The sequence below is a fragment of the Nesoenas mayeri genome, assembly GCF_963082525.1.
Source record: "Nesoenas mayeri genome assembly, chromosome: 1".
Taxonomy (NCBI): Eukaryota; Metazoa; Chordata; class Aves; order Columbiformes; family Columbidae; genus Nesoenas; species Nesoenas mayeri.
In genome coordinates this window covers 134678562-134705686 of record NC_137541.1, presented here as the reverse complement: position 1 = coordinate 134705686, position 27125 = coordinate 134678562, and the positions used below count along the sequence as shown (strand labels likewise).

At 37.6% G+C, this 27125-nt stretch overlaps 1 protein-coding gene across 1 annotated transcript in view; it reads left to right on the top strand.

The window, feature by feature from the left end:
• Positions 1–27125, top strand: part of ROBO2 (roundabout guidance receptor 2) — a gene marked incomplete at its 3' end in the record, with an annotated part of 521961 nt that overhangs the window by 438600 nt on the left and 56236 nt on the right. Inside the window, exons 27-31 of the mRNA XM_080358539.1 lie at positions 1257–1439; positions 5983–6153; positions 13185–13445; positions 17920–18120; positions 18781–18932. Coding sequence (XP_080214665.1) covers positions 1257–1439; positions 5983–6153; positions 13185–13445; positions 17920–18120; positions 18781–18932 — 968 coding nt within the window. The remainder of the gene's footprint in view (positions 1–1256; positions 1440–5982; positions 6154–13184; positions 13446–17919; positions 18121–18780; positions 18933–27125) is intronic.

The window sequence follows — 27125 nt, the reverse complement described above, 5'->3', positions numbered from 1 at the left end:
AGGTTGTTTCAAAAAGATGGACCCAACTGAGAGGTGTTTGGGAAGAATTCTACTATCGTCTCGGTGTTGTCCATACAGAAGGTGGAGGGCACATAGAGCATTTATAAAAAGGTTGCTAAAACTTGCTAACTCATTAGACCATTTCTAAATTTTTATGTATTGGTAACATGTTACCATCATGAAATTTGATTCATCTTTTTGAGACACCCTGTATATTGTACAGCCACATTGGGTAGCTGGTAAAAATAAAATACAAATGAAGAGCAAATCAGATTAATCCTACTTTCCCTCTTTTGCCCTTTACTTTTCAGTTTTGTCATTTTTTTGTATTTCATGTGCTTTTTCTGGTATCTGGTTTTCTGACTGCATTTTTATGATGTTATTTTCACTTTCCTGCAGTGGTGGCAGCCCATAGCTAGAAGGTACCATGAGGCCAGCATTGGCTTAGTGACTGACTAAGTACTAGAGTACACATTTGCTCTAATCTTTAATGTTAATTATTTCCAACCTTTTAAAAAATAAAAGTTAATCCACTAGAATGAACTAATATAGCTCAGCTATCTTCAGGCCATTGATATTGCTCATCTATTTTAAGGTGTTATTGAGAAAATGAAATAATGCCAGTCTTCTTCAGGATAGCTCTTGAAGTCATGTCTGGCTTTAGCCATATCTACTGAGACTTACACTTGTGCTTTCCTAAATTAAGAGTTTGTTTTGCAAATATCAGACTAGGTACTGATTTATAATAAATCAAATAATAATTAAAGAAAACAAAACAAAGTACAAAAAACCCCACAACAAACAAAAAACAAGCAAACAAACAACAGCAAAAAACAAAACAAACAACACCCCCCAAAAAAAACCAATCAAACAAACAAAAAACCCACATTCATTTCAAACCTAACTTTCTTCCAAATTAATTTGTTATTAAGCCTTCACATTTCTAGAGAATATGTATCATTTTATTTACAGGCTTAAAGCAACATGGAGCAATCTATGAATGAGATCCCACTTTGCTTTGATATTGCTCTTTTATACCAAGCTCTTACAGATAAAGTTTGGGTTTCTTGTTGTGAAAGGACGTATTGTGTGGGTCTTTAAGCTTTAGATGCATACTGCTCTTTTGTACCAAGCTCTGTCAAATGAATGTTGGGTTTCCTGTTGAGAAAGGACATATTAAATGGGTCTTTAAGCTTTAGATGGAAAAAAAAATATCAAATGTGCACAACTCACTAGACCCCTACATTTGTTTTTAGGTTCAATGGTAAATGGATGGGGTTCTGCGTCTGATGAGGACCGTAACTTTTCTAGTCATAGATCTAGTGTAGGTAGCTCCTCAGATGACTCGATCTTTACCAGCGGCAGTTTTGCACAAGCACTGGTTGCAGCAGCAGATAAAGCTGGTTTTAGGCTGGATGGAACCAGCCTGACAAGAACAGGTTTGTAGACTCAAAGTTGATGCTTTCTGCATGAAGGGGGTTGTCTGCCTATTCTTCTCTAGAGTGAATCTGCGTCTCACACTTGTCTAACATGCATGGAATAAGGTGGATGGGGATACTTTTATCAGTATACTTCAAATGAAGCTTTGCATTGTGTTTCATTTTTAATGATTTGAAGTAGTGAATAGCACAAGCTTTTAATCTGCACCTTCAGTCTGCTGCAGTTTCCCTCTGTGCTGACTCTGCTATGGATTTACTGACATGTGCTCTGTTTAATATTCCAGTGAAGAGATCACTAATTATGTCATGCAGTCTTTGATGATTTCTTTTTTTTGCAAAATTTCCTCACAATCATTGACATTTCCAACGATGAACCTCATGTTTAAACTATTATCTCCATCTCTGCTCTTCTGTTGCATCTCCTTGCAAAAGTGTATTTTTCTCTGAAGTTTTTCTAAGCATGGGGTGAATTGGTGTGCTTTTATTGTTAACAATGCAAACTGTTTAAAAGCCTTGTTAATACCTGATTTTAAATATACTTAATTCAATAAGTTAATTTATTTTGATGAAATTTAATTATGCCAACAGAATTTGCCAAGTTAAATGTAACAAAGGTAAAGTGACTATTGCTTTTGAAAACAGCCCATCATTTAAAATGAATTAATGACAAGTAAGCATAATTTAGTTCCTATTTTTAAATTTTGGTATGTTTTATTTCTAGCTAAAAAAGATGGATTAAAATGATTTATAAATATTCTGGAAATGAGAATGTATTTGCATTTGCTTAGTCTTATCAAAAGGGCAAAAATAACTAGTTATTTAAATCCACAAATCCGATAACAAAGTATGATCTTGGGTCATATTTTTATTGTGCTTTCTCAGCTGATTCATGTCAACAGATCCCATAATGTTCCTATCATTTAGTTAGTCTGGTATGAAGTCTTTCCTTCGGTAGAATATGTGCATTTATGAGAGATGTCTCCACGTGTTAGGGCTGAAAACTGCAGGTTTTTTGCTTGCAGTGGTTTCATGGTGAACACTGCCTTTTAGGAACATTAGGAATGAAAAATAGAATTGATGGCAAAATCTTATGTCACCAGTAAACTATAGAGTGAACAGCTACAGCTTTTATCATATCACTGAGACTTTTGCCATTAACTTTAATCAGAAACAATCATCCTTAAAAGTTATTTCACCATTAAAAGTAGTGAAAGCCCTCACTTGCTTCTTGCACTTAGTGGAACATTGAGTGAATTTGTCTTGTCACCTAAAAAAAGAAAAAGCAAAAGAAAACAAAACTGATGTAGACACTTACTCATCTACTACGGGCAAATTTGACCAAACTATCATTTAAAATCTACTTTTTTGTTGGAAGAGTCGCCAGAACAGTCTTGAATGTAAGGAGCAATCCTTCCCAACTTTTTTTTTTTCAGTGTTGTTCTTGGCCTCAGTAAAAGCTAATGCCAAGATTCAGCAAAAGTTAATGTCACTTGTATCAGGCCATTGATAAGTACAGTTGGCCACAAACACATACATAATGGACACCAAAACATGTAGATGCCTTTAAATAGACATGATTTCTTATTGTAGCTTTGTAAATAGAAAGTACAAGGAAAGGATGAAAGCCCTCTAGTTATATCAATATATTATATTTATGTTATGTCAATAGTTACATTTTCCTAGTTTAATTAGGTCACAAATGCACTTAAGCTGAGTACTGAGTCGCAATTCCTTGTACAGACTATTTGAGTTTAGGGTACAACAAAGTATCCAGCAGTTGTGGTAGAGACTTTATGATTTTACCTTCTTACTCCCAATGATTCAGCAGGCAAAACTGAAATAAAATAAACCCACACGTAAACAAACAGCCCTCCCCTCTTTTCCTCACAAAAACCTCAGCAAATGGAAATAACTCCCCAGTGCTTACTGCAGTTCCATTATGATATGATACATCCCAGGGTAGCAGGGATCGATCAGACATGTCTGTTATGGATCTGCTGCTCCACAGCAACCTCCTCAGAGTGCACAATGGTGTTTTGTAGTGGAGAAGCAGCAGAATTATTTCTGTTCATGGCTCTGGAGGGAATCTGAAGGTCCTGACTCTTTACTCCTTTGCAGTCTGGACACTTGTTTTCACCTCATGAGAACAACTGTGAAATATTCTCATCGACAGCAAGAAGTTAAATTTGATAGCCACACGTGGGTGTGTGTGATTGCCAAGCAGAAGAGGTGCTGGTAAATCCAGGCACAAGGTGTCTCTCCTGCCAGACACTTTGATTCCAGTTTCCAGAAGCCATCATGTGGTGTACCAAGCAGTTTTCCTCTTTAACACCCTTGAGAAATTAAATCAAGAGTTAGTGGATTCATCCTTGTCTCCACTTACACACAGTAAATCTACTGCAGAGAGTCTGACACTGCTCAGCAGTTCTTACTGGAAGGGCTGCATACAAATACAAGTTGCTGTAATCAGATATTAGGTGCATTGAAAAATGTGTTTTGGGAGCCTGCACATCATTTGTGTTTGCCCCAGGTCTGATTTAGGTCAGTGCTATTTACTTACCCTCATTTTCATGGAGGGATAAAAGATAGAATGCTTGGTGTGTTTTGGTTTGGTTTGGTTTGGTTTGGTTTTTTCGAATCTGAATAAATAATCACGTTTCTTTAGTCAAGAGTAAGCGTGAAGAATCTTCATCCTGCACTCACTAGTTGCACTTGCATGTTAAGAGTTTATTTTTGCAAAACTTCTGTGCAATGTGCTGTGAGCTAGGATGGAATTTCAGACTCATATCTGAATTTCTTTGCATTAGTGGTATTTTTAAAATCTTTTTAACAAAAAATTAAATATTTTGTCTGTGTTCATCTGCTGTTTTATCTTTCTCTTTGAAACGAGGGCTTGATCACTTGTCTTTGTTTGGCTGCAGCTGTGCCAGCTATAGAGGTTAATGTTTCCCCAAAATACCATTTCCAGAATTAGCTGCTTGGGTGGGTGTTCTGTAACCCATTTCAGTTAAAATGAGCCAGGTTAGCAAAGGTATGCTTTTCATACCGGTTAAGTTCAATAGGGCTTATTTCAGTAGAGGAGAGCCAGGGAATGTCGACATGAGGGGCTCAAACTGGCAGCCTCTGACAGCTGACAGTGACATGCAGCTGGGAGACAATCCTGCCTAAGAGCAGCGTCCTCCTCAGGGTGCACAGCAGTCAGAAAGTAGAAGAGCAAGCCTGAAGCAGTCAGAAAATACATGAAGTCAAATACCGAGACATTGTTCTAAATGTCTATGCATTAATGTGAAACAATGTGTTAGATTATGGCTGCTTTTTTCACTTTGCCCTCCTTTTGCACTATTTCAAATGGCGTAGTGGGCAGCATATTACTCTTCATTAGGCTTATATAGATCAGGTTGTATGTGATGGCATGCCAGAAGTAAGTGAATCTGTTCAAAAATTTTACTAGAAAACATAACTCACCGCAGGGTATATCCTGGTCTAAGTTAACCAGAAAATAAAAAAGCTCCTTATTATTTTGGGGTCAGTTGACCAGAAAAAATAAACAAACATTTTGCCACTTTCCATCAACAGGCTTATACATTCTCCAATGCAGATAGAGTTAAAACAAGTAAGAATTTTAAGTACCAGTTTTAAACAAACAACAAAGTGTTAACATCCCCAAGATACTTGGCAAGAATGACATACAGAGGAAAAAAAACAAGTAAAAGATTATGATCTTTAGTTTTCATCAGTTACTATTAAACAATAAGCTTAAATAACTGAATAAAAATATCAAAATAAGAGGAAGTGAGTGTAGTAAATGAACTGTGCTCCTATGGTTCATGCAGTGATGCTTTTAATGATCTGCTCCGTAGAACAGGATCAAAGATTGTTTTTTTAAGAGAAACCATGTAGCTTGATTAACCTATATATGTAAAAATATCTGAGCAATAAATTCAGTCAAAATACATTATTTTTAACATATAAAAATACTGAAAATGAATGGGAAAATGTTGGTGTTTAAATATACCCCCATTTTTATTTCTTGAGAAAAGATAGCCCTAAAGTATACAAACCTACAGTGCTACATAGCTTTCAAAATCAGTTATGTTTATCTCACTGGAATTACTCCAGATATACAATGCATATAGGAGCCCCTAAAATGAGAATCTGGCTCAGCAAACATGAAGGTGAAAGGCAGGAGGAGATAAATTTGGTATAATTGCAGAGCTGTTTTCCTTCCCTGCTCAAGGCCGAGGACTTGTTATGACACATCTGTTCAGCACACAGAGCAGGTAGGAGTTACATGGCATACAGTAGTTTTATCACAACAGATGGAATGATTTTAATTACAAAGTTAAAGACAAAAGAATGCCAAGTTTCTCACTTCGCTTGTGGTGTGTCTTAAAGCAGTTGTCATCCGTGTGTTCCTCAAGGGGACACTTGCTTGCCTCTGAGAGTTAGACCAGATTTAATATTTTGAAACAGACATTAATAGAACAGCCCATTTCAAGGCAATAACATTTTTTCATCTGGTTTCTCTCTCTTTTTTTTATAGGCAAAGCATACCCTTCCTCTCAGAGACCTCGGCCGACCAGTCCTTTTTCCACTGACAGCAACACCAGTGCAGCTGTCAATCAGAGTCAGAGGCCGAGGCCCACTAAAAAACACAAGGGAGGACGGTTGGACCAACCCCCCTTGCCTCATCGTAGGGAGGGAATTACAGATGGTAAGTGTTGAAGTGAAGTCCCTGACGAAAACCGGGAACAAGCAGGTGTGCAGAGTGGGAGAACGTGGAGCAATCTTTTAAGGAATATACTTTAAAGTGAATTATTTGTTTGTTGAAGTGGGGTCCCCAGGTTGCCATGTGAGCAATATTGCAATGCTAGCAGTATGGAGCTCAGTTAAGGGAGTCTTCAAGGAGCCTTTCTTCACTTCAGCTCTAAACATATTAGGATCTCATAGATTTCCTCAGATCCCTATATAAATCTTACCAAAAAAGGACTGCGTTGCACATGGGTTCACATGAGAAAATGACCTGTGGTTAATTTAACATTAAATGAAAATAGCTGCCAGCAGCAGTAGCAGCATGCTGTGAATTCCTAAGCATAAGGCCAGTCCTACGATGCCCTGTTTGGTTTATGCTGTTTTTGACAGCCACCTAACAGCTATAACAATACGTACCATGCTTTTTTTATTTTTATTTTTATTTTTTTTTCCCATTATTCTGCCTCGTGTCTTGTCCGTGCTGCTTCATTCCTGACATCCAGTGACCTCGGTGACTTTGTTTCCCTCTTTAACATCTTCACTTCTCTATGACCACTGCTTCCCATCTGGAAATTCTGCTCTTATAATGACTCAGATCAGCTCAGTCTTGCATTATCTTTGTCTGCTCCCTCTTGGCTTTGACAAAAGATGCAATTGCTACTTGTTACTCTCTGAGGAGGACTGGATACCTCCCTCTCATTTCTTATGATCTCTGGCCTGGTCCCTAGATGTTGAAATGATTAGAGATGAGAAGCAGGTAAAAGTGAATGGAAATGGAAAAACAGTATTAAAGGAACCACTAAGAATGTCTGTAATGCCATGCAGATGGGGATGTGATCACTTTCCTCATGCTGACCTCTCTTTCAGTGTTCAAAGCAGGGCAATTCTGAGAGCTAGACTGTCTCACCGGCCTCAGTGACTCTTGTAACACTATCTGGACCACTGGAATGGGTGTGATGTCAGTGAGGGTATTGCCCAATCTTAAGTACACCTTGACAAATCTTCCAGTGTATGGGAAGGTGTAAAAATAATAATTTAAAAAAAAAAAAAATACTTTAGATTTTAGTAAAAATATCCTCCTTATTCTAGTAAAAATTACTTGAGAATCATAGAATAACTGGAGTTGGAAGGGACCCATAAGGGTCATCAAGTCTAACTCCCTTCAGTATCTTCTTTGGACAGGTAACGTAATAAATATATTTCATAGGGAGTATTTTTAGTTTGGTTTATTTATAATGTGCTATTTATTACTCTAGGTACATATAACAGCTTGCAATGTGGACTGCGGCCACTAAAATGACCAGAGCTCTCCTGTCACTCATGTTATCAGGTGTACAGATACTATTTTGTAGTATGTTCTGACAGATTCCTTGTTTGTCAGACCACAAGGGTGGAGAACACATTCCAGAAGTACAAGTCTTCACCAAAGGGGTTATCATTACGTCTCATGCTCTATGGTTCATCCTTGCTAACATATTATTTGGGGAAACAGCTTAAAGTAGCTCAAATTCCACTCATCTGGATCTGAATTTGTTTAAGCATTAATGCCCTCCTCTTCTGGATATATTCCAGAGACCTCCTTGCTACAAAGATCCATTAAATAGATGTGTCTGTGAGAATAGTTACTGGAAATTGTGGTACAGGCAATACTCTTTCTGTGCATACATTGTCAACCCTTCTGCATGGCATATCCTGTCACCCTGAACTATGAGCCTTTTGGGTCACAAATTCTGTGTACATGAGATATTATAGTGCATTCAGTATGGCAGGATCTTAATCCTTCTGGTTTTGAGTACTATTGCTATAGGAATGTTTAACAATGAAGTGGGTACCAGAAAATTAATGGGAATCCAGTTCAAGTCATGAAACAGATGGAAGTGTGACTCCACAGGGAGTGCCTCTATCATAAAATCTGGCATTGTTTTAAATGAGTGAAAGAGATCCGATTTTAAGATTTATTTTAAAAGAGGAGTCTTCTATTGTCTTTTATTTATTCTTCATTAAATAGTATTCATATTGGAGTTTCATAAATTTGAGTCAGAATACCAATGGTATACTATTCCCTTCAATAATCCAGTTCTCAGGGTAGAGCAGTAACTATAACAGCTTTCAGTCTTTTTAGCCTAATGCTTGTCTGTTGTAAACCTAGTTAAAATGCTTACTATATGGTCCAAAAATTGTTAACGGTCTGGAGTAATAGAATATCCTTTCCCATCCTCACCACAGGAACAAACACACACAAATTGCACAGTTTTTCCACTTCAGCTCTCATGAATATGAGTCATTAACATGTAAGGGCAATTCTGAGTCAGATTTAAATTTGCAAAAGAATGTTTGTCAGTTAAGGAAGCTAAAGATTGCTGTTGCCACCTGTGTGATGTAAACAAACTGAATTTAGGATCCTCTGGTACACAGAAATTAAAAATTGTAACTGAATGCTTTGTGTGGAGTATTGCAGTAAACTTTACAAAGGGAGACAATACCATTATGCTTAAGCTCCAGGTAGTAAAGGAAAGTAGGAGAACCTGGGATGGGTCCAGCAAATCTGAGCCCTAATCCAGGCCATTCCATTCAGCCCTGGGCCATCCTGATTTCAGTGGGATGCGTGACTAAACATTTTTTTCTGGTTTTGAGATGTCTTTAGTCCATTCCCTTACAACTGCTTTCTCTTGGATTTGTCATATGAGAACATACTTAGTTTGTCAGTTGTCTTCAAATTCACAAGTTGGATGAATCCTAGCATCCTGTGCTTAAGTCTCATCACATACTGTGTATCTGTCATTTTAAATTTTCATTGACCAAGAAAGCTCCATGTCCTTTCTCTGCCCATTCCTGTCCACATCCTGAGCACTTCCTCCTTGTTAACTGTAATCATGTGGGACAGTGCAAAAAGCCTAAGAAACTATAATATTTAACGCATAGCACAGATGTCAGACTCTGTAAGCACATGAAGGTCCAACTTCATGCTTTTGACAGCAATTCACACAAATCCCCTAAAAGCCTGCTTCTTCATTTTCATCAGTCACAGGTCAGATTCCTCTAGATGCTGACTCTAGATTGAGTCTTTTTATCTGTCTTGCTATACAATTGGTTTTAACTTCTGCATCCTAGAAGACCACAGAGACAACAACAAATCCACAGGGGAAGAATAGTTTAAGAATCCCTCAAATGAGGAAAGCATCATTCTGAGCTCAGAGTCCACCATAAAAACAACAAAAAATACTTTTAGTTCTAGTGCTCAAGGAATAATTTGTTTTTCTAGAAACAATATATTCCTGAACTGCAGAACAGTGGGGTCTGTCATATAGGTGGTAGCATGGCAACTGCATGAATGAAGTTAAAAGCTCTTCCTTAGCTGAGCATGATGTTTAAAAAACAAAACAAAACAAAACAAAACAAAGAGGAGGTGGAAGGGAAATATGGTTAGGGGTTAAAAGGAGAACTGGATCTTAAGCCTTCTATTAGCTTTACCACTGACTTGCTATCGCGTCTTGCAAGTCATTTATTACTAAGGTAGATCACCATACAGGAGATGCTTACCTTCTGATGCTAGAAAGTGGTTCAGAGTCTCATTAAATGTCACAGTAATTATCACCCCTAGGAAAACAAATCACTGCACAGATAGAAAGGGATGTCCTTAAACTTGTAGGTTCTATAATTTGCTGCTTTTTTTCCAGTTAATAATGAGAGGCTGTGCCAAAGCTTGACTGGTGCCTGATTCATTTGGCCAATGCTCTGCTTTCTGAAGGAGGGCTGGAGTAATCTCAGGCCAAACATCTATCTGCCTCTTATCAGGCACTCTGATGTCCTACAGCTTCTCAATCACAATGCCTCCATTACTAAATCAATAAGACCATCACTTTCCCACCAATGCACTTATAAATTGCCTTGCAGGTTTGATAATCCTGCCATTAGAAGATGCAAGTTGTAGTCTGGATGACATTGCACTAGCCTAGTAAGTGACTAGCTCACTGTGTGTTTTCAGGTGTTTTACCTGGCACTTGGAAGATAAATGTAATTTAGATGGAGGTACAGTGATAATCAGTGATAGCACTCTGGATATCTGCACTGAAAATCCTGCTGCAGTCCCTAAATTTCTAGATTGAAAACTTCTCTGAAGTGACTGACATGAGGGAATGACTTGGCTTGCCTCTATGTGGTAGTAAGTCTGCCTGTTAAGAACTGAGGCTACTAACTCATCTGGTCTCTGTTACCCATTAACTAGTAATCAAAATGCCAACCACTAACCATTATTTATGTGCACACTCACAAGTATGTGTGGAGATGTGCACAGTCACATATAGACGTCTTTGGGAAGGGAGAGGAGAGACTCTTCTCTGTGACACTGGAGAAAGAAACTCATTACTCCAGAGATACAGGATCTTTATGTATGACCAGGCAAGATAACTGAGCATATTTAGTAATTTACCTAAGTCAGAATATTTACACTACTGGATTTCAGTTGTAGAGGAAATAAAAAGCCACATTTCCAAATGAAGCTCACTTCCAGCTTCTGTTATTAAAACGGAAAGATAGGTAACTGTTCTTTCAGATCGTCTCAGACACAGCTAACACAATTCAGAAGGTCTGTACTCAGGCTGGAGTCGGCTTTTACATTAATTCTGTAGTACCTGTAATTCTTCTGGAATTGTGTGAAGGTTCATTAGAAGATAAATTTTATTTTTTATTTCAACTCATTCACTGCTCTAAAACAGGCAATGAACTTTACAAATAGGGTTTTTCATTTCACTTCTATGCATAAGGCAATCATCAAGCCCATTTTGTGGGTGAATAAAAGCAAGAATCAGGTTAACAGTAGATCAGCAGCATAAGTCTACAGTAATTCCAGGAGCTGCAGCTAACTCTAGAACATGCAGTATGGTTTAAGTACAAAAGCTACTTTTATTCTCAGTATCTAATTAATAACAAGTATTAGATATAAATTTCTGTAGAAGGGCACTGAATGTTAAGAAGTTTAGTACTGCAATATTTTTAACAGGTTTTTTTTTGCTATGATGCTACTTAAAAATTTTGTTTATATTGAATGGTAAATATTTTATCTTGGAAAATTGCATTGTCAGATGTCATGTTATGAGTCTGTTTATTGGATTCAATGCATCTCCATAAAGTGCTTATAAATCACAACTTCAGTAACCTCTATTTCAGATTGCATAAGCAGATGCCAGTGTTGTGGTTCTGTACATTAACTGGTTATGATCGCAATAAAATCAATTATAAGAAATGCCGTTTTGGAAGCCAACACTATAAAGCAATTTTAACATTGGCAAGCTCCCATACCCTCCTGCTTCCACACACAGTAACTCAAGTATAGTCATTGTCATGAAAGGTCACATCTATATTCATAACTAAAAATTTCTCAGATAAATTAGTGCTGAACATAAAGCATACACCAGACTCACTGACAGATTACTAGGAGGCTGTTTCAGCCAGAAGATAGATATCTTAATCTGGGCTATAGCACTTCAGCTGTGAACAAAGGTATGGAAGGAACATCAGATACAACTTCTTTCCCATGTAGACACAAATAACCCACACATCCTTGTTTATCTGTAAAAGACGATGTTGGCTGGGATGGTATCTCAGCAACTCTGGAAGTATTTCTGCCCATTACATGAGGTATAACTATCACCTCTAACAGCAAGGACATGAAAAAAAGTCTGTGGAGCATTATATAAAGCCAGATTATAGACTTCAAAGTCTCCAAAGGCCTCCTCACCAACTTATAAAATGAATTTCAGTTTTGCTAGAGTTATAAACATCACTTTCCTGTGGGCAAAGCAGAGGTTTGCTTTTCAATGTCTGTAATTGAGCCAGGTTCAATTCCTTGACAAACGTAAAACTAGAAAGCAGGACAGACCTATATGTAATGTAAACTAATATAGATTAAGTGAAGCTGGTGGTGGTGCTGCACAGATTTGATTTGGCTATGTATAGCCTAAATTATCAACAAATGTTCTATGTAAAAAATGGGTATCCAATATGCGAGAGTTTTCATTTAAAGGTACTTCCCTTTTCTGATTTTTTTTTCCTTAAGTAATCTGAGGGTTTTCTGGACTGTTATAAGTCTATCATAGTTAACATGAAAATCTTACATTTAGAATGATAATTATCCAGAGTCTATAATTACCTTGAGTCAAGAACCAATAAACAAAATGTAGTTTTGCCTTCACAAATGCGATTAGAAGCTCGATCTTCAGTTCTATAAGCATCTAGGTAGTCCAAGTGATAAACTTGAAAAGGACAGGAATTGTTAGAGACCTGGCAAGTGTCTTTCAGTGTTCAGCTGAAGTTGTATTTTGATGAGTTATATTTGCAAGACTGCTAAGCTTAAGAGTGGCTATCCTCTTGAATGTGAAGTCTCTGTATCTTGGCTGAGCTTTCAAATACTACTTGAATAAAATATTCACCCATTGTTTGGTGGTTCCATTTAAATATGGATTTTTCACAGATTTGTTGATGCTTTTTCAATGAAAGTAGGTTTTGCAAATATTTTTTTCCCAACATTTTTGTGGAATTTGATTCATCTTGATAGAGTTCCATATTTAGATTTTTGAGTTTGAAACTCCAGCTGAAAGTGAAGCCCTAACATGGGGTGATGAAGCACATCTCAATATGATGAGAGGAAATTGTCAACCTGCACAGATCAGTTTTTCTTAATTGTTTGCTGGTTCTGAAAGGGCCAGCCGGAGTATTCCCCACAGAGAATAAATCCCATGCTTAGGAATGTAATTCAGGGCTCAGAGACTATTGATTTTTATGGACATTAAAGAGAGCTAGCAACACAGTAACCTGAATAAAAAAACTAACAGAAGGTAAAAACACATTTCTGATTAACATGACATTTCCTCCTTTTAAAATCAGCAAATGAAGTGATTCGTGGCGTTTGCAAGAGACTTTTCTTTTCAGCATCAAACAGACCTTCTGTTTCAACTAAAAAAATTAGTTCATCTAAATCTTATTCACATTTTTTAGATCTTCCACCACCACCCGACCCGCCCCCTGGTCAGGGTTTAAGGCAGCAAATAGTCCCCGGCCAGCGCGGAGGCTCGGCAGAGAGGAAAGGAAGCTCTCTTGAGAGGCAGCATGCACCGAACGTAGATGAAACAAAGAGCTCCCTGGACCGGCAAGCTAGGACGTCACTAGAGTGGCAGCGGCAAACCCAGGAGTGGATAAGCTCTACAGATCGCCAAGAGGATTTCAGGAAAGCCCAACACAAACAAGCCTTCGGATCAGGTGCGTGGGGGCTGCACCAGCCGAGGCGATGCAAGCGGCTTCTTGACGCTTCCTAGCTGAGGGTTTCTGTACCTGGCAGGACGCTAGGGTCACCTCACGCCCCTCTGTGCCTGTGCTGCCGAGGCCCAGGCTGGAAAATAAGAAAAGGCAAAGTGAAATGAGAGCTTGTGATCCATGTACTTTCCTTCCTGCAACAATGAAATCCCATTAGCACCTAACTCGGTGTATTCTTTACGGTGTTTTGGCATTAATAATGTTGTCAAGCATAGCAGTGGAAAAAACAAGAGCAGTTTCAGGCAGACAGGGAAGGAGACACCATTTTTTGGAGGCTTTTCAGTTAGATGTTATTTATTTGTACATATAGGGCCACATTTTCTTGTTCTTTAAACCTGCTTCTAAACTGGCAGCAGTGGTTTTTGCATGTCTACAAACAGGCTGATCCTTCTGAGCTACTGACATTCTTTCCAGCTGTATCTATAACCCCGTCTTCTGCTTATTCAAGGGTATGACAAAGTAACATTCATCTCTTAGGCCCAGCAAGATGACAGCACAGGTTCTCACCTTTATACAGGACCTGCTCATTGCCAAGTGCTGACTTTATCTCCTAAATGGATTTCAAGTCTGTAAAAATATATTCAGGAGGAGATGCTGAGCTGGACTTGTACTTCTACAATATTTGCAGATTCCTTCTCTTAGCCTGACTTCAAGTAAAAGCTGCTGTTTCATGTCCCCTTACTAGTGGTTTAACTCACTAATCACATCATCCCAGTGCTGATTAGAGTGACATAAGAGAATAATTAAGAAGATTAAAAAAAGAAATACTCTACGCTTTCTATAGGGGTACACTGTTTCTTCAAGTATGTGTGTAGTTTCCAGAGTGACACTAGTGTTACTCAAATTATCCATATTTTTCTTGATTTTATTCTATTATTAATGCTCCTTGTTAATATAGCATGCTAACATCAATGATATTCTGAGAAAAAAATAGTAGTATGCAGGCAAACCTGTAATGGAGGCAGAATGTACTGAATAAAGTCCTGGGAAATATTGCTAGCCATATTTAAAATGCAAATATTTTAAATACATTGGGTATTTTAAAATATAACAATAATGATACCCTGAAAATGCCTTAATCTCTCAGCTGCATAAATAACTGAGTGGTTGTTCATGTTGTGAAATGATGATGTGAAGTCACAGTTTAAAAATAGTGTGTGAAATTCATGCTACTTGGTGAAATGGCAATTTTAATTACCTTGTGTACAAGATGTACAAACACATAGAAAATAGCCTAAATATACTTCATACATCTCATTTATTTGTAAATTATTATTAAGGATGCTTCTCTGACCTGGTTAGCAAGAACTCCCCTTCCTTTCCTTTGCTTCATAAGTGTGCAAATAGAAGTTGTCAGTTTCTCTGTGATAAAGAGGGTATATACAGTAGTCAGATTCCCACCCTGCAGGACTTGCATCTATCTGTCCTTAACAAAAACAACTTGATCTTGACACTTCCAGTGTCAAGCATGACACAAGCATTGAATTTAGGGCTTGAGTGACTACAGGTATCTTGTTCTTGTCAAATTCAGGATGACCAGAGAAATTGCATATCCTTTATGCATGACAAAGGATTCCTCTCGGAGATATTACGGTTTTACCCTGGTGGGAGGGTTCATACATTTTGTGCACAATGTGGGCCAGGGCTTTATATCTGTCTATCTTTTCATCCCAGCTTCTTGCACTACAGCTTTCTTGCTCTATATTCTTTTCTCTGGTAGATTTAAAAAAGACTGTTCTTGTGTCTGATGCTTATTTATATGACTAAATTTGGGGGTTTTAATAATATTAGTTGTTCTTCCTCCCTTTTCTTTTGTTAAAGACAAAAATCTCTGGAAATCTACTCTGTCCCAGTTTTCAATATATTTCCAAAAGGAGTTATTATTAGCTATCATGTTCCAGAAAATAGCTATTTTGCGGCTTAGGGGGCTTTATTCAGACATTACCAAGCTGTGAGTGAAATTTTGAAAGCAAGACCTTTGGTTTGATGTTGAATAGAATAAAAATACCTAATTTTGAGAACTGTGTTTCCACTGTTTGCTTTCAATATAAACAACATCACTGAGTTCATGGCTATGATTGCATTGTGGAACCACAGTTACAGCACATCAAATAAAACATCCTCAGCTACCCATCTAAAGAAAGTAGTGATAGATCAAGTGACAATAGTTTTGATAATATTAAAAGCCTTTTGGTTATCTTATGGATTATATAAACATGGTTACACACGTATATCCTGATTTCATAGAGGCTAAAATTGTATCTTCAATGTAAAGGCTCAGTATTTCAAAGAGAAAGAAGTCAGCAAAGCCTTTCCACATTCTTTGCAGGCCTGGGGCATGGGCCACTATTTTGAGTGTTTAATAAACGTGAGCCCATTCTAAGGACTTGAGACAACTGTCTTTCATGTGCCAGAATGTTGTGAAAAACTTCACTTTTATTTTATGTCACAATTGCTTATTTTATGGATTGCATTTATTTCTGAGGGCACAATAGATAATTTAACACGCCATATGCTCTATAATGATAATGCACTTTATATTTATTCATGGTCGGTTTTTTTCACTATTTCATTGAACCCGAAGGAGGCCTTATCTTGAGTCCACAAACTAGAAAAACAAATCAATTGACCATATATGTCATCTTCAAACTCTTTGCAATACTAGTGACTTTTCTTTCCATCCTTTAAAAATGTATCCAGCTTTCTGCTAAACTGATTTATGCTGCTTGGTTTATTGCTGCCTTAATGCAAGCTGCTCCATATTTTAGCCAGCCTTTGGAAACCAGGTTTGCATCTGATTCTGTTGTTAGGGCTTGATATATAAAGAACAGGTAACATAATTTAGAAGGCTATGGCTGTTAAATTCCATTTTACTATGTCTTTTAAGCATTTCTTTATACTTGAGCAAGGACAGCGAACAAAACACTGATAATGTCATTACATCCTGCAGTGCAAATATTCTGGTCCCTTGGGCAAGGCCAGAGTGAGATACTTTGGCAGAGAAAGAAGTCAGCTGCCTGCCCTCTTCTGAAACAGATTTACCTTAAAATGAGTTCTGCTCAATAGCTGATCACATGGGAAATTCCCATATCCTACTTACTTGTGCCAGTAGGCACAAAGAATGAAATCCTGGGTTTCTCACACAAATTTCTTCCCATTTAGCATTTCCGTAAGTTAATTGTGCCTCTGCTGCAGCCTTTGCAAAGGTTTCAAGATTGTGAATAAAAGCATTTTTATCTCCTCTTTCTTTCCAACCATGCCCACCTACTTTTCCTTCTGTGTTCCTGCCCTCTGTCAAAGAAAGTTGGTTTCTCCTCATCAGATTGCTTAAGAATGAAGACAATGGGAAAAGCAAAACAAAGAAACCCTTTTCAGTTCAGATTCACTTTAAAAAAATGTAAGACTCAAGCAGGAGATATCCCACTGATTTCAGAAGGAGCAATTCCTGTGTTTGAGGTTAAGCATACGTAGTTATTCTTTCTTGACTCAAGCTATATTTAGCAAAGTCTCTTTCTTCGGCTTCTGAGACAGCAAAAGTGGATCATACACAGCAAAGAAATAAAACAGTGCTTCTATTTCAGTGTTGAGTCTGTGCTGCTGTTTTGCTTTTTAGGTTAGGAATATTGCAACAATATCTACTGGAAACTGTAATCAGATGTGATGTCTTGTTTTACTTCGTTCTATATCAAGACATATAGTCCTGTGCTTTATTGGTATTAATTCGGCTCTCAAAAGTGATTCATTATTTCAAGTCTTCACATAAAAGAAGCCGAGTGAGCAAAAGTAAGCCTTTTGCTTATAGTGGATCACGAAACAAGCTGCAAGAAGATTTATTCACCCCAAATATTACAACTACTAATATTATGTATAATGTAATGTTTTCCAATGTAATTCACAATCAGTTAAAAAAATCTTCAGTATACTTTGCATCATTAGAAATTACTGAGCTGCTGGAAGCTAATTAAATTAGCTGTTATTGTAGTTCTTTATCTAAATCGATTGAGGTAATGTTACCATAATTTAAGCTAAAAAAAGGGAAAAAACACATTCATGTAGGCTTGAAGCAAAAATCTAATCATAGCTGCATTGTTTTGGAAATTGTATGTGCATCTATTTTTATTAAAGTATCTATGATTCATGATCTATTACTTCATGATGAATCTAGGCTTTTTATAATTAATACAAACTAACTTATGAGTTTATATGAAAGGAAGATTAAATTCATGCTGATTTCTTTGTTGTGAGATACAACACTTGAGCTGTGTGTTTTCTTAGGTAAAATTGTCATGCTGTAAAGAAAGGAAAAAAAACCAGTTATCTGAGGGCAGGAATTACTATGATGTCCATGTAAAAATAACTCCTTTATTCCTGTTTATAGGAATTTATGCAGTATTTATTTTATTTTGTTTTGCTTTTCTAGAAGAGGCACTCGTACCATATAGTAAACCCAACTTCCCATCCCCTGGCGGCCACAGCTCTTCAGGAACATCTTCTTCTAAAGGATCGACCGGACCTAGAAAAGGTGAAGTCTTGCGAGGAGGTCACCAACGCAATGCCAGTGACCTTCTCGATGTAGGCTATATGGGATCAAACAGTCAAGGACAGTTTACTGGTGAATTATGTAAGTTTATCTCTAGCTAAAGTTCAAACTCTCAAATAGACAAAAAGAGAAAATTATAAATCTGTTGTGAAGAAAGTAGGAAGTTGAGTGTGATAATCAGATTGAATTTTACCCAGATATTTTTGCCTTCTGAGGTGTTTTTCTTGTGATGACAAAGAAATGAAGTTCTTCTGTTCCTTGGTCTGGATGAGTTCAAATCTGTGTAAGCTGTGCCAACTTTATGTATATAGTGCATCTTTCAGTGTGTAATGTTGGTGAAACACTGAGGAAATCAAAAAGAAATTCTAGTAATTTAGAATTTTCTTGGCCTGGAAATGCTATTAGCAGGTTTTTTTCTGAGAGGAGTGAATGAAGAGAGTGCTGAATTTGTGGTCATGGTGGCAAACTTGTGATGTCTTCTCCTTAACTTTCCTTTGCTTGATGAGCAGTATTCTCCTCTTTTTGACCTTAGATGGATATCCTCTTTTTTAAGCTGTATAGCCCTGTTCTTCAGTTGTATATCCCAACTCTTTCCTCAGCTTCCCAGGCCAGGGGAATTATTTTTCAACTTTTTTCTATTATCACTAAGTATCTGTTAAAATTTCTATACAACCACCTTAATGCTGTCTATGTGATGGTAGTACTAGATGCCAAAAGGTTTGACTCTGTTATCTGGAGTAGTACATCAACATCCCAGCTTGCTCAGGCATGCTGGGATGTTTACTAGTAAAAGCGATGCAGCAGTTGGCATGTCTGCCTCCCATTCGCTGCGGTCAAATCCTCGGTACCGCCTGACAGTCACCCCTGAAATGTGCTGTCTCAGGTATGGTCTTGTAAGTGCTGAATTTTAGTACCCATCACTTTTCAACTGAGAAGCAATGAAATCTCTTCTCCCAATATACTGAATATTCATCCTGTGCTGCAGTAATATTGCCATAGGCTTTGGTTTGTGTTTTTTCTCCTTATTACAATCTTTTTCTCTCTCTTTGTTTCTTTCTATAGAGTAGTTGAGAAGACACATTGCAAGCTGCTCTGATGGACCATCAGGTCTGAACTCATGGAAGTGATGACACTAAACAGTGCAATGAACATTTTCTTTATTTATGTACTATTAAAAGAACTGTAAATGCAATGTAAAGACACACAGCCACACATATCCCACAGATAATTTACTTGTGTTCTTCTCTTTAATACACCATCCACCTTAAACTATTCCTTGTCAGGAGTATATAAAAAAGCAAGAAAAAAAAAATCACCCTCCAGGATGAAAAGGATTTCCTTCTGTATATAATTTCTTTTGTTGCATTGCTATGCAAGCTCACCTCCTTTTTAGCTATGTTCATATTCCTGTCTGTTTTTATTGGTCTGTTGTACTATATGTGAATTAATAGGCTGTGGTGCCATATATTAACTTTTAATTGTGTAACTTTTATGTTTAAAGTTTGCACTGCAATTTTATTTGGTGATAAGCACAAAACTCTACTCCTCATGACATGAAGAAGAAAAGAGACTGAATGTGTGAAGGTTTACGTACTGTAAGCTACTTTGGATAATGCTGGATGTAAAGGAGTATGTTAGATGGTATTCCATTGGGGTGTAGAAATGAGAAAGTGACAGGCAAAACTGATGTCAGTGAAGACATTAGAGACAGATATAAATCTTTTAGAAACAAGCAACATAGTTGCTCTTCCTATTTAAGATGGGGTCAGAAGTTGGAAGTGTGAGATTAAAGAGTGAATATGAAAATTAAAGGTAGCATGCGATGGCCTAGACCCTTTCACTAGAATGATGCCCTTAGTATCTGTTTTTAGCCATCCCATGCCACAAAGTAAAGGGGAATAAAAACAGATCTTGCTACAAACAAAAGAACTTAAGGTGTTTCACTAAAGCTGTTTTTATATTGCAGTTTTAGAAGAATTATTACCATTAAATTCTCCAACCCAAAATATAAGACAGAGATTTCCCAGGAGAAATAAACAATGTAAACTCAAAAAATACCTAGTAAGTAGTTAAGGATGCAATTTATTCTTAAGACGTATTCAGGCTGCTTCCAAAAAACTGAAATGTCAGAGTATCGTATTTCATCTTTCCAATACATGTACAGTACAATAGAGGATAGAGCTGCACCACTGAAATTCATGACATTAATCGTTTTGATGCAGTCTGAACAAACCTTTGTGTTCTGTTACCTGAAGTCTGTGAGAGATGAAGCTGAATCCACTAAATTTGTAGTAAAACATTTAGTGTTTGGAAGGAAAGCGATGGTCAAAGTATTTTTGGCTTGCATTAAATATGTTTCTGGCAATACAATACATCCAAAAAGTTGGATATAAGCAAAGAAAATCTTTGACCTGTGTTTCAGTGAGTGACTTCAAACCCTGCTGTGAGGAGGAAATAACGCATGTTTATACACTTTTTGAATAAACCAAACTCTGTAAGTGGACATTAATGACAGCATCCTGTCTCTTCATTAGTTTTCATTACTTCATCCAAATCTTCTGTACCTCTCAAATAGAAATGAATAAATTGTCAAACTTTTCTTAGAATATTGTATGTGGATAGCCCACTCATTTGATGCTTAGTTTAAATATTGCATCCTACAGCTTATTTCTGTTAGTTATCTGACCATGAACACAAGTTTCCATTTGAATACCCTTTTCGTATGACCAGTCTATGTTGTTTTATATATTGCCTTGGAGCTCACCAGTATTAAGAACACTTTTAGAATGCCAGAATTTTAGAAAAGTAAATCACAATGCTAAATATGTGTTGCTTTTCATTTCATTATCTTGTTCCATGATAAGATAAAACACTGCAGCTATCAACTATAACTCAGCACTATGCTAGTTAACTTCCTTAAGGTCAAGACTGTTATTTAGCAGGTTACAAACCAAAAAAGTTGAGAAAAAAATGTATGCATTTGTTTATATATGTGACCAATGAATATATGTCATTTTCCTGCTTGTTAAACCATTATAGTCAAAACCATTACTTAAAAATGTGCAAAAATGTTCCAGCAAGATACAGAAGGCATCATATTTACTTATGTATATTTTTCATTTTGATATTATCGTATGAAGAGAAGACTATTCAGGGTACAATTCAAATTTAATTCTCTGGAAAATGTTTAACTCAGTCGCTGGTAGATTTTTTTTTCCTTTTAATTCAAAAGCTTGTGCTGAGCTTTGGTGGAACACCTTGTTCACTATATTCTATTCAAAATTCCGTATCATTAGACGTTGATAAAGCCATCCCAATTACTTTCTAATTCGTGTTTTATCTCTTCCACTGGAAAGTAAATGTGTGTCAGTATTAAAGCTGTGCAGTACCATGATATTCACTAACTTGTTCATCTGCTTCTGTACATTTTTGTTCATTAATAATTTGCTTACAATATTACATAAGGTGTTGTTATGTATCGCAAAGTGTCTCCATTATCTTGCAGGTGATGTCTCTTCTTTTTTATTTTTCTCTCTCTCTTTTCTATACAATGTACTTCCAATGAACCACAGTACATATTTTTTAAAATGCCATTTAATTTACTATTTTAAAAGAAGTATTCTTCTTTTTTTAAAAAGAATTGAAAACATTTATTGTGAATAACGTGTTTAAAGAAAAGGGATGTTGTGGCAGCACTTAGAATTGTTTTTTAATTTGTTTTTTTTTAAAAAAACCCTGTTTATTGGCTACAGTTTGTTCACGGAAAAGTATGACCTCTTAATGTGTTTCATTGGTATTGTTAGTGCAGCAAAGTTTAATTGGCATAAGAAGTTGGTTAATAGTACTGTTGAAGTGTGTATTGTATATTTACTGGGGAAAAAATAAAACATATTCACATTTCAAATCTATGTTGAAAGACCTTGAGTAAGGAGTCAATATGTAAAAACCCAAACTGGGAAAATCAGGCAATAATAACATAGACTGAGCTATAATCATCACTGTCCACTTACAGTAAAAAGGAACATTTTATAAGCTGATTTTTGAACTAAGGTAACAGCTGTCTTATAAATAGGCCAGTGGTAAACATTATCTGTCATAGGTATTTATGTTTAAGGTATTTGGAATAGTTGTACCAATATAATTACATTGATACCGCTATTCCAGTGATACATTGTCCAGTTATAGACATACTATATCAATCTACAGCAAGGACCTCAAGTGCATAGCTTACTTTGCTTAAAGCCCAAAAGTAGTGGACATGTAAAAACTGTTTTCAGTGGGTCTAAACCCTTGGACCTGGGGTTTTGTACTGGTGGAACTACTGCAACCCAGTACAGAGTATCACCAGAACGTATAGATAGATGCTAGGTCAATTTTTCTCAATCTTTGCATTAACTATATGTTCAATTTTAAATATAGGAGATCTGAAGGACCAAATAATAAATTATTACATGTGCTTCAGTGGTGTATTGCTGTTTGAGCAGCCATTTCAGTGATGCAAACAACAGACATTTCTTTTTTGGCTATTTATTACTCCTCAAGTCCTTATCCAAGTCAGCAAGCCTTTCGAGTAACTTTTGGTTGTCATCTGGAATACAATAGAAACTTTTCCTTGGGAAAAGTACAAAAGAAAAGGAGCATGGAGTGTTTTAAGGAGATTAATGTAACTATACACTGATGCAAAAGGAATTCATGACTGTTCAAAATAATAATAAGGTGGCTTATGCTTACCTCAGCCTGTTCATTGCCAGCCAGGAGAAAAGGCATGTGCTAAGGTTGAGCAAGATTCCTCAGAGCTGACATAGGTAAGGTAGTTGGGTTGGGGGAGATTCTGGCAGGAACTTTTTCATTTTATAAAAAAAGTGTAGGCAACTCCTTTGGCTTTTCTACAATTTATGCAGTTTGGGTTTTTTATTATTAATGGACTTGTAGAAATTTAGCAGGGGAACTAGAAGGAAAAAAGTTGGCCTTCTTTTATAAATATTGTGGGATACGTGTTTGCTGAGGGGAGGATTTTTTAATTTCATTTTTATTTTTTTAACACGTGTTTTATTCCATCTATTGGGAACACGTTAGCTAAAAATAAATTATATTTGAAAACCATGTGGGCAATGGGTAATTCATTTAGGAGGTGCATTCAAACAGCAGGAAAGATGGCAAAGAGCAATACTGAAAAAGGAACACATACGTTGCCTTAGAATCAGCCAAGTCTGCTACAATGTCACATGGAATTCTGAGCTGTTGATAATACGTATAAGCCTCATTGCTTTGAGTTTCCATACCAGAATAAATTACCCAAAGTCCATAGGTGGCCTAGATCCTCAGGACACTAAAACTGATGCTTTGTATGTGTGGCTACTCGCAGCTGGTGGGACTGGAATGTGCTCAGCATGTGGGAGCTCCCAGCCTTGGCTGCTCACACCTCAGCACGCTCCAGCTGGGAAGCACAGGGGACGACTAGTGGATGCCTTCACCAGGCACCTTGTCTGGCATCTCCTCTGTAGAGGCAGGGTCCTTCAGCAAGAATGGAGTTTTTCAAGGCAGGGAAGGTCTCCGGTGAGTCAGGCATTGTGGTGGTTCACATTGAGACCACTTAGTCAGGCAAGTCTCACATTTTGGGACACCCTCCCCAGTCCTTGTCTCAGTGCTGACCTGCTGTGGTCTATGCACTCAGTGCTGCTGCTGTCACCTGGATCTATTAATTAAGAGGGAACCAGGGAACATAGTAGAGCAGTAGTCCCAAACATCTGCTCTGGTGTGTCTCATTCCCTGCTTCTTTTCCAGACTGACCTCTTGCCCTGCCAACCACTCCTCCACCAAAAGCAACAGGTACAACCTAGAGACATCTCATGGGAGCCGGAGGAGATGTAGAGCCATGCCTGTGTGCTGTGAATGTGGACTGGGCATTTGGGGAGAGCTAGCTCTGAGCTCTAGTGTTGGTGTGAGGACTAGATTGCACTCTAGTCTGTCTTTATTTAACTGTGTGGCTACTTCCAGGAAGACCCCAGCAGAAAACAAGTTCCTAGAGTGAAACTCAGCATTGCAGCAGCTCTTCTGGCATGTGACTGATTCTTCATTCAGTCTGTCGTAGACCATCTAGAGTTCAGTGCTGGCTTCTCACCACATCCTGAGCACTGAGATGGGTTATGCTGACATTTAGGCAAGTGGGCTTGTTTCTTTCTCTGAAAAAGCAAGCAAACAAACAACAACAAACAACTCAAACAAAAAAACCCAAACAAACAAAAAACCCAACCCAAAACCCTTAGTAAAACAAAACCATAACCACCCCCTCCACCCCTCCTATTCTCCAGTACTGATTTTTCATCTGTGAATAAGTTATAGTAACAAATCACTCTCTACAACTACCTGAACGGAGGTTGTAGCAAGGTGCATGTTGGTCTCCCAAATAACACATGATAGGACAAGAGGAAATGACCTGAAGTTGAGCCAGGTAGGCTTATATTGGATATTAGGAAATAATTCTTCAGAGAAAGGGTTGTCAGGTATTGGAACAGGCTGCCCAGGGAGGTGTTTAAAAGACATCCTGGAGGTGTTTAAAAGACTCGTAGATGAGGTTCTTAGGGACATGATTTAGTGGTGGAGTTGGCAGTGTCAGGTTTATGTTTGGACTCAACATTCTTAAGGGTCTTTTCCAAACTAAACAGTTCTATGAGAATAATTACAATTGTGTGCTTTCTGTGTTATAACTTTCCACAACAAGGTGCACGTTACATTCAGTTCAATTGATCAAAGCCAGATGGGGATGAAATGTTTGTGTTTTGTCTGGTTTGGTTTGGTTTTTTTTTCTAAAGGGCTTGCTACTATTTGTGCTGTTATTTGTGCCCCATTTATGCTGATCAGTGCATCTTTTGCCTTCAAGCATGCCATTAGTAATTCTCGTTTGTGTTCAAAAGCAGGAATCCGTTGTGCAGCACTTGGAGAGCCACTCGGATGCAGGTAAAGAATATAACAGCTTGAGCAAGTGCTAATTAGAACCAATTAAACTTAATTGACCTCCTTTGGCAGTAAAATGCATAATAGAACTTGCTCTGTCCTTGCAAAATGGAGATCTCGCCTCTTAGCATAAGAGTGAAGCATGGTTTCATGTATCAGCCTGTAGTAATTATGTGGGTATAACAACCAGGAGACGGCTTGCTCCAATTTGTTCTAATAACTGAGCTCTACTGTATCACGGCAGTGCAATAAAAGTGAGATTTCTGGTTCAGTCTATTTAAAAACATAATTTTTACAGAGTAAATGAGCATCCCAAGATACCAATACTAATCTCTAGGAATGAGTTGGCAGAAAAATAGAGTCCCTTTTATAGGTAAGTAATGGTGTGAGCATAAAAAAGGCAGTTATATGCCTGCAAGTTGGAAATGGCTCTAATGCACAGAGGCTGTGTCTGTCCTCAATAGTAGGTTTAAGCTCTAGTGTGCCTGGATTGCTGCCTTGTCCAGGTGAATGATCTGCCTACAGTTTAGCATGGCTCCCCCTGACACCTGACAATGAGGTTGCCTTCTGCAGACTTCTGCTCAAAAAGGGGCACTGGCATCCCTCCAGCTGAGGTTTGTGCTGCCATGGGACTGGGGCACAGAGAGGTGTGTGCACCACTGCCATGGGCAGAGGTATCCAAATAAAAGTAGAGGGAGAAAGAGCAGAGGAGAGAATAAAGGGTAAGAACTGTAAAATTGTATTAATTCAAAAGCATCAGTAGTAGGGGCTAAAATATATATCCCTGTGAAAAGCTGAAAAGCTATTCTTATTAGTAAAATGGAATTGATCCAGTTTCAATGGCCACGCTTTGCTGACTTTTACTTTAGCAGGAACTAAATACGACTGATTTTGCTGCTAACTTGGCCTTGCACTGAACAGCAATAAGGGTGTTAGTCAGGTGGGGACTTTGATGTGACCAATAATATCACTCTCCCTTCAGGGAATGTTGGTGTGCTGGCTTGTTAATGAATTTCTTTCCTAATGGGTATCATTAAAAACCCTTTGATTAGCTATTTGTGTGAATGCCCTTCCTTTTTCCTCTAAGCTGCTACTTGCACTAGTGGCAGCAGGTTTTTGCCCTAGGCAGAAAGCATACAGCTGTATTCCTTACCTCATGAACACAAGTCTGAGGCAAACCACAGTAGGAAAGAAAAAAAAAACAAAGGAAGAAGAAGAAGAATCTCACAGATGGGTTGTTTTCTATACATGTACAACCTAAGCAGGCCACTAGCATTCAGATGAGAATGTCATTAGCAGAAATGAAGAACAATAGGTAGTGATGGTGAAGCATGTAACAATAATTTACATACAGCTCAAGTGCCAACAGGCAAAGAAACAAATAAAGCTATAACCTGGGGAAAGGCAATGCCAGAGAATAAATGGACCTCAACGAGCAAACAAAAAATGCCATATCATAAAATGTAGCAAAAAGCCTGGAAAACAAAATTAAAAACAAAACAAGGTATTCCACATCCCAGGCTCCTTAATGAGATATTGATGGCATAGAAATTGCCTACTCCTATGTGAGACAAAAAAGAAGACTGAGAAACACGAAAACAATTAGGAAACAGATTTGGCTATCTAAGGTTTAATAGAAAGAGATGTGGCATAGCAGAGCACAATTAATCACCAGTTGCCTGAAACACTTTCTTCTGCCGAGCTACTGCAGACCTGTCTTCCCCTCTCCCAATCTTAAAATGACAGGGACCTGATCCAGTTTGTGTTCAAAATAAATCTCTGCTGTTCCTTCTCCAGTCCCCCAGATCTCCCAGTGAATTGTAGATTCTGATTAATCTTTTGAATTTTCTGGTGTTACAGGCTTCAAACTATCTTCAGCCTACCCACCCCTCTCTTCCTTCTTTTTTCCCATCAGGCATAAGCTTCATCTACATATTTTCTACCTTGTTGTTAGGCATGTAATGAAGCTTTTCTATTTTTGTCTTTCTTTGCTCAGAAAGCTGTCTTAGACATGTCGTACTCAGAGATTTATACAAGCTCACTTTTACATTTGATCTATGTGGAATATGAGTTTTAAGTTTAAACTAGGTCATTGGCTGCCTTTAGAGCATTTCTAAGTAAGGGAGGGCGAT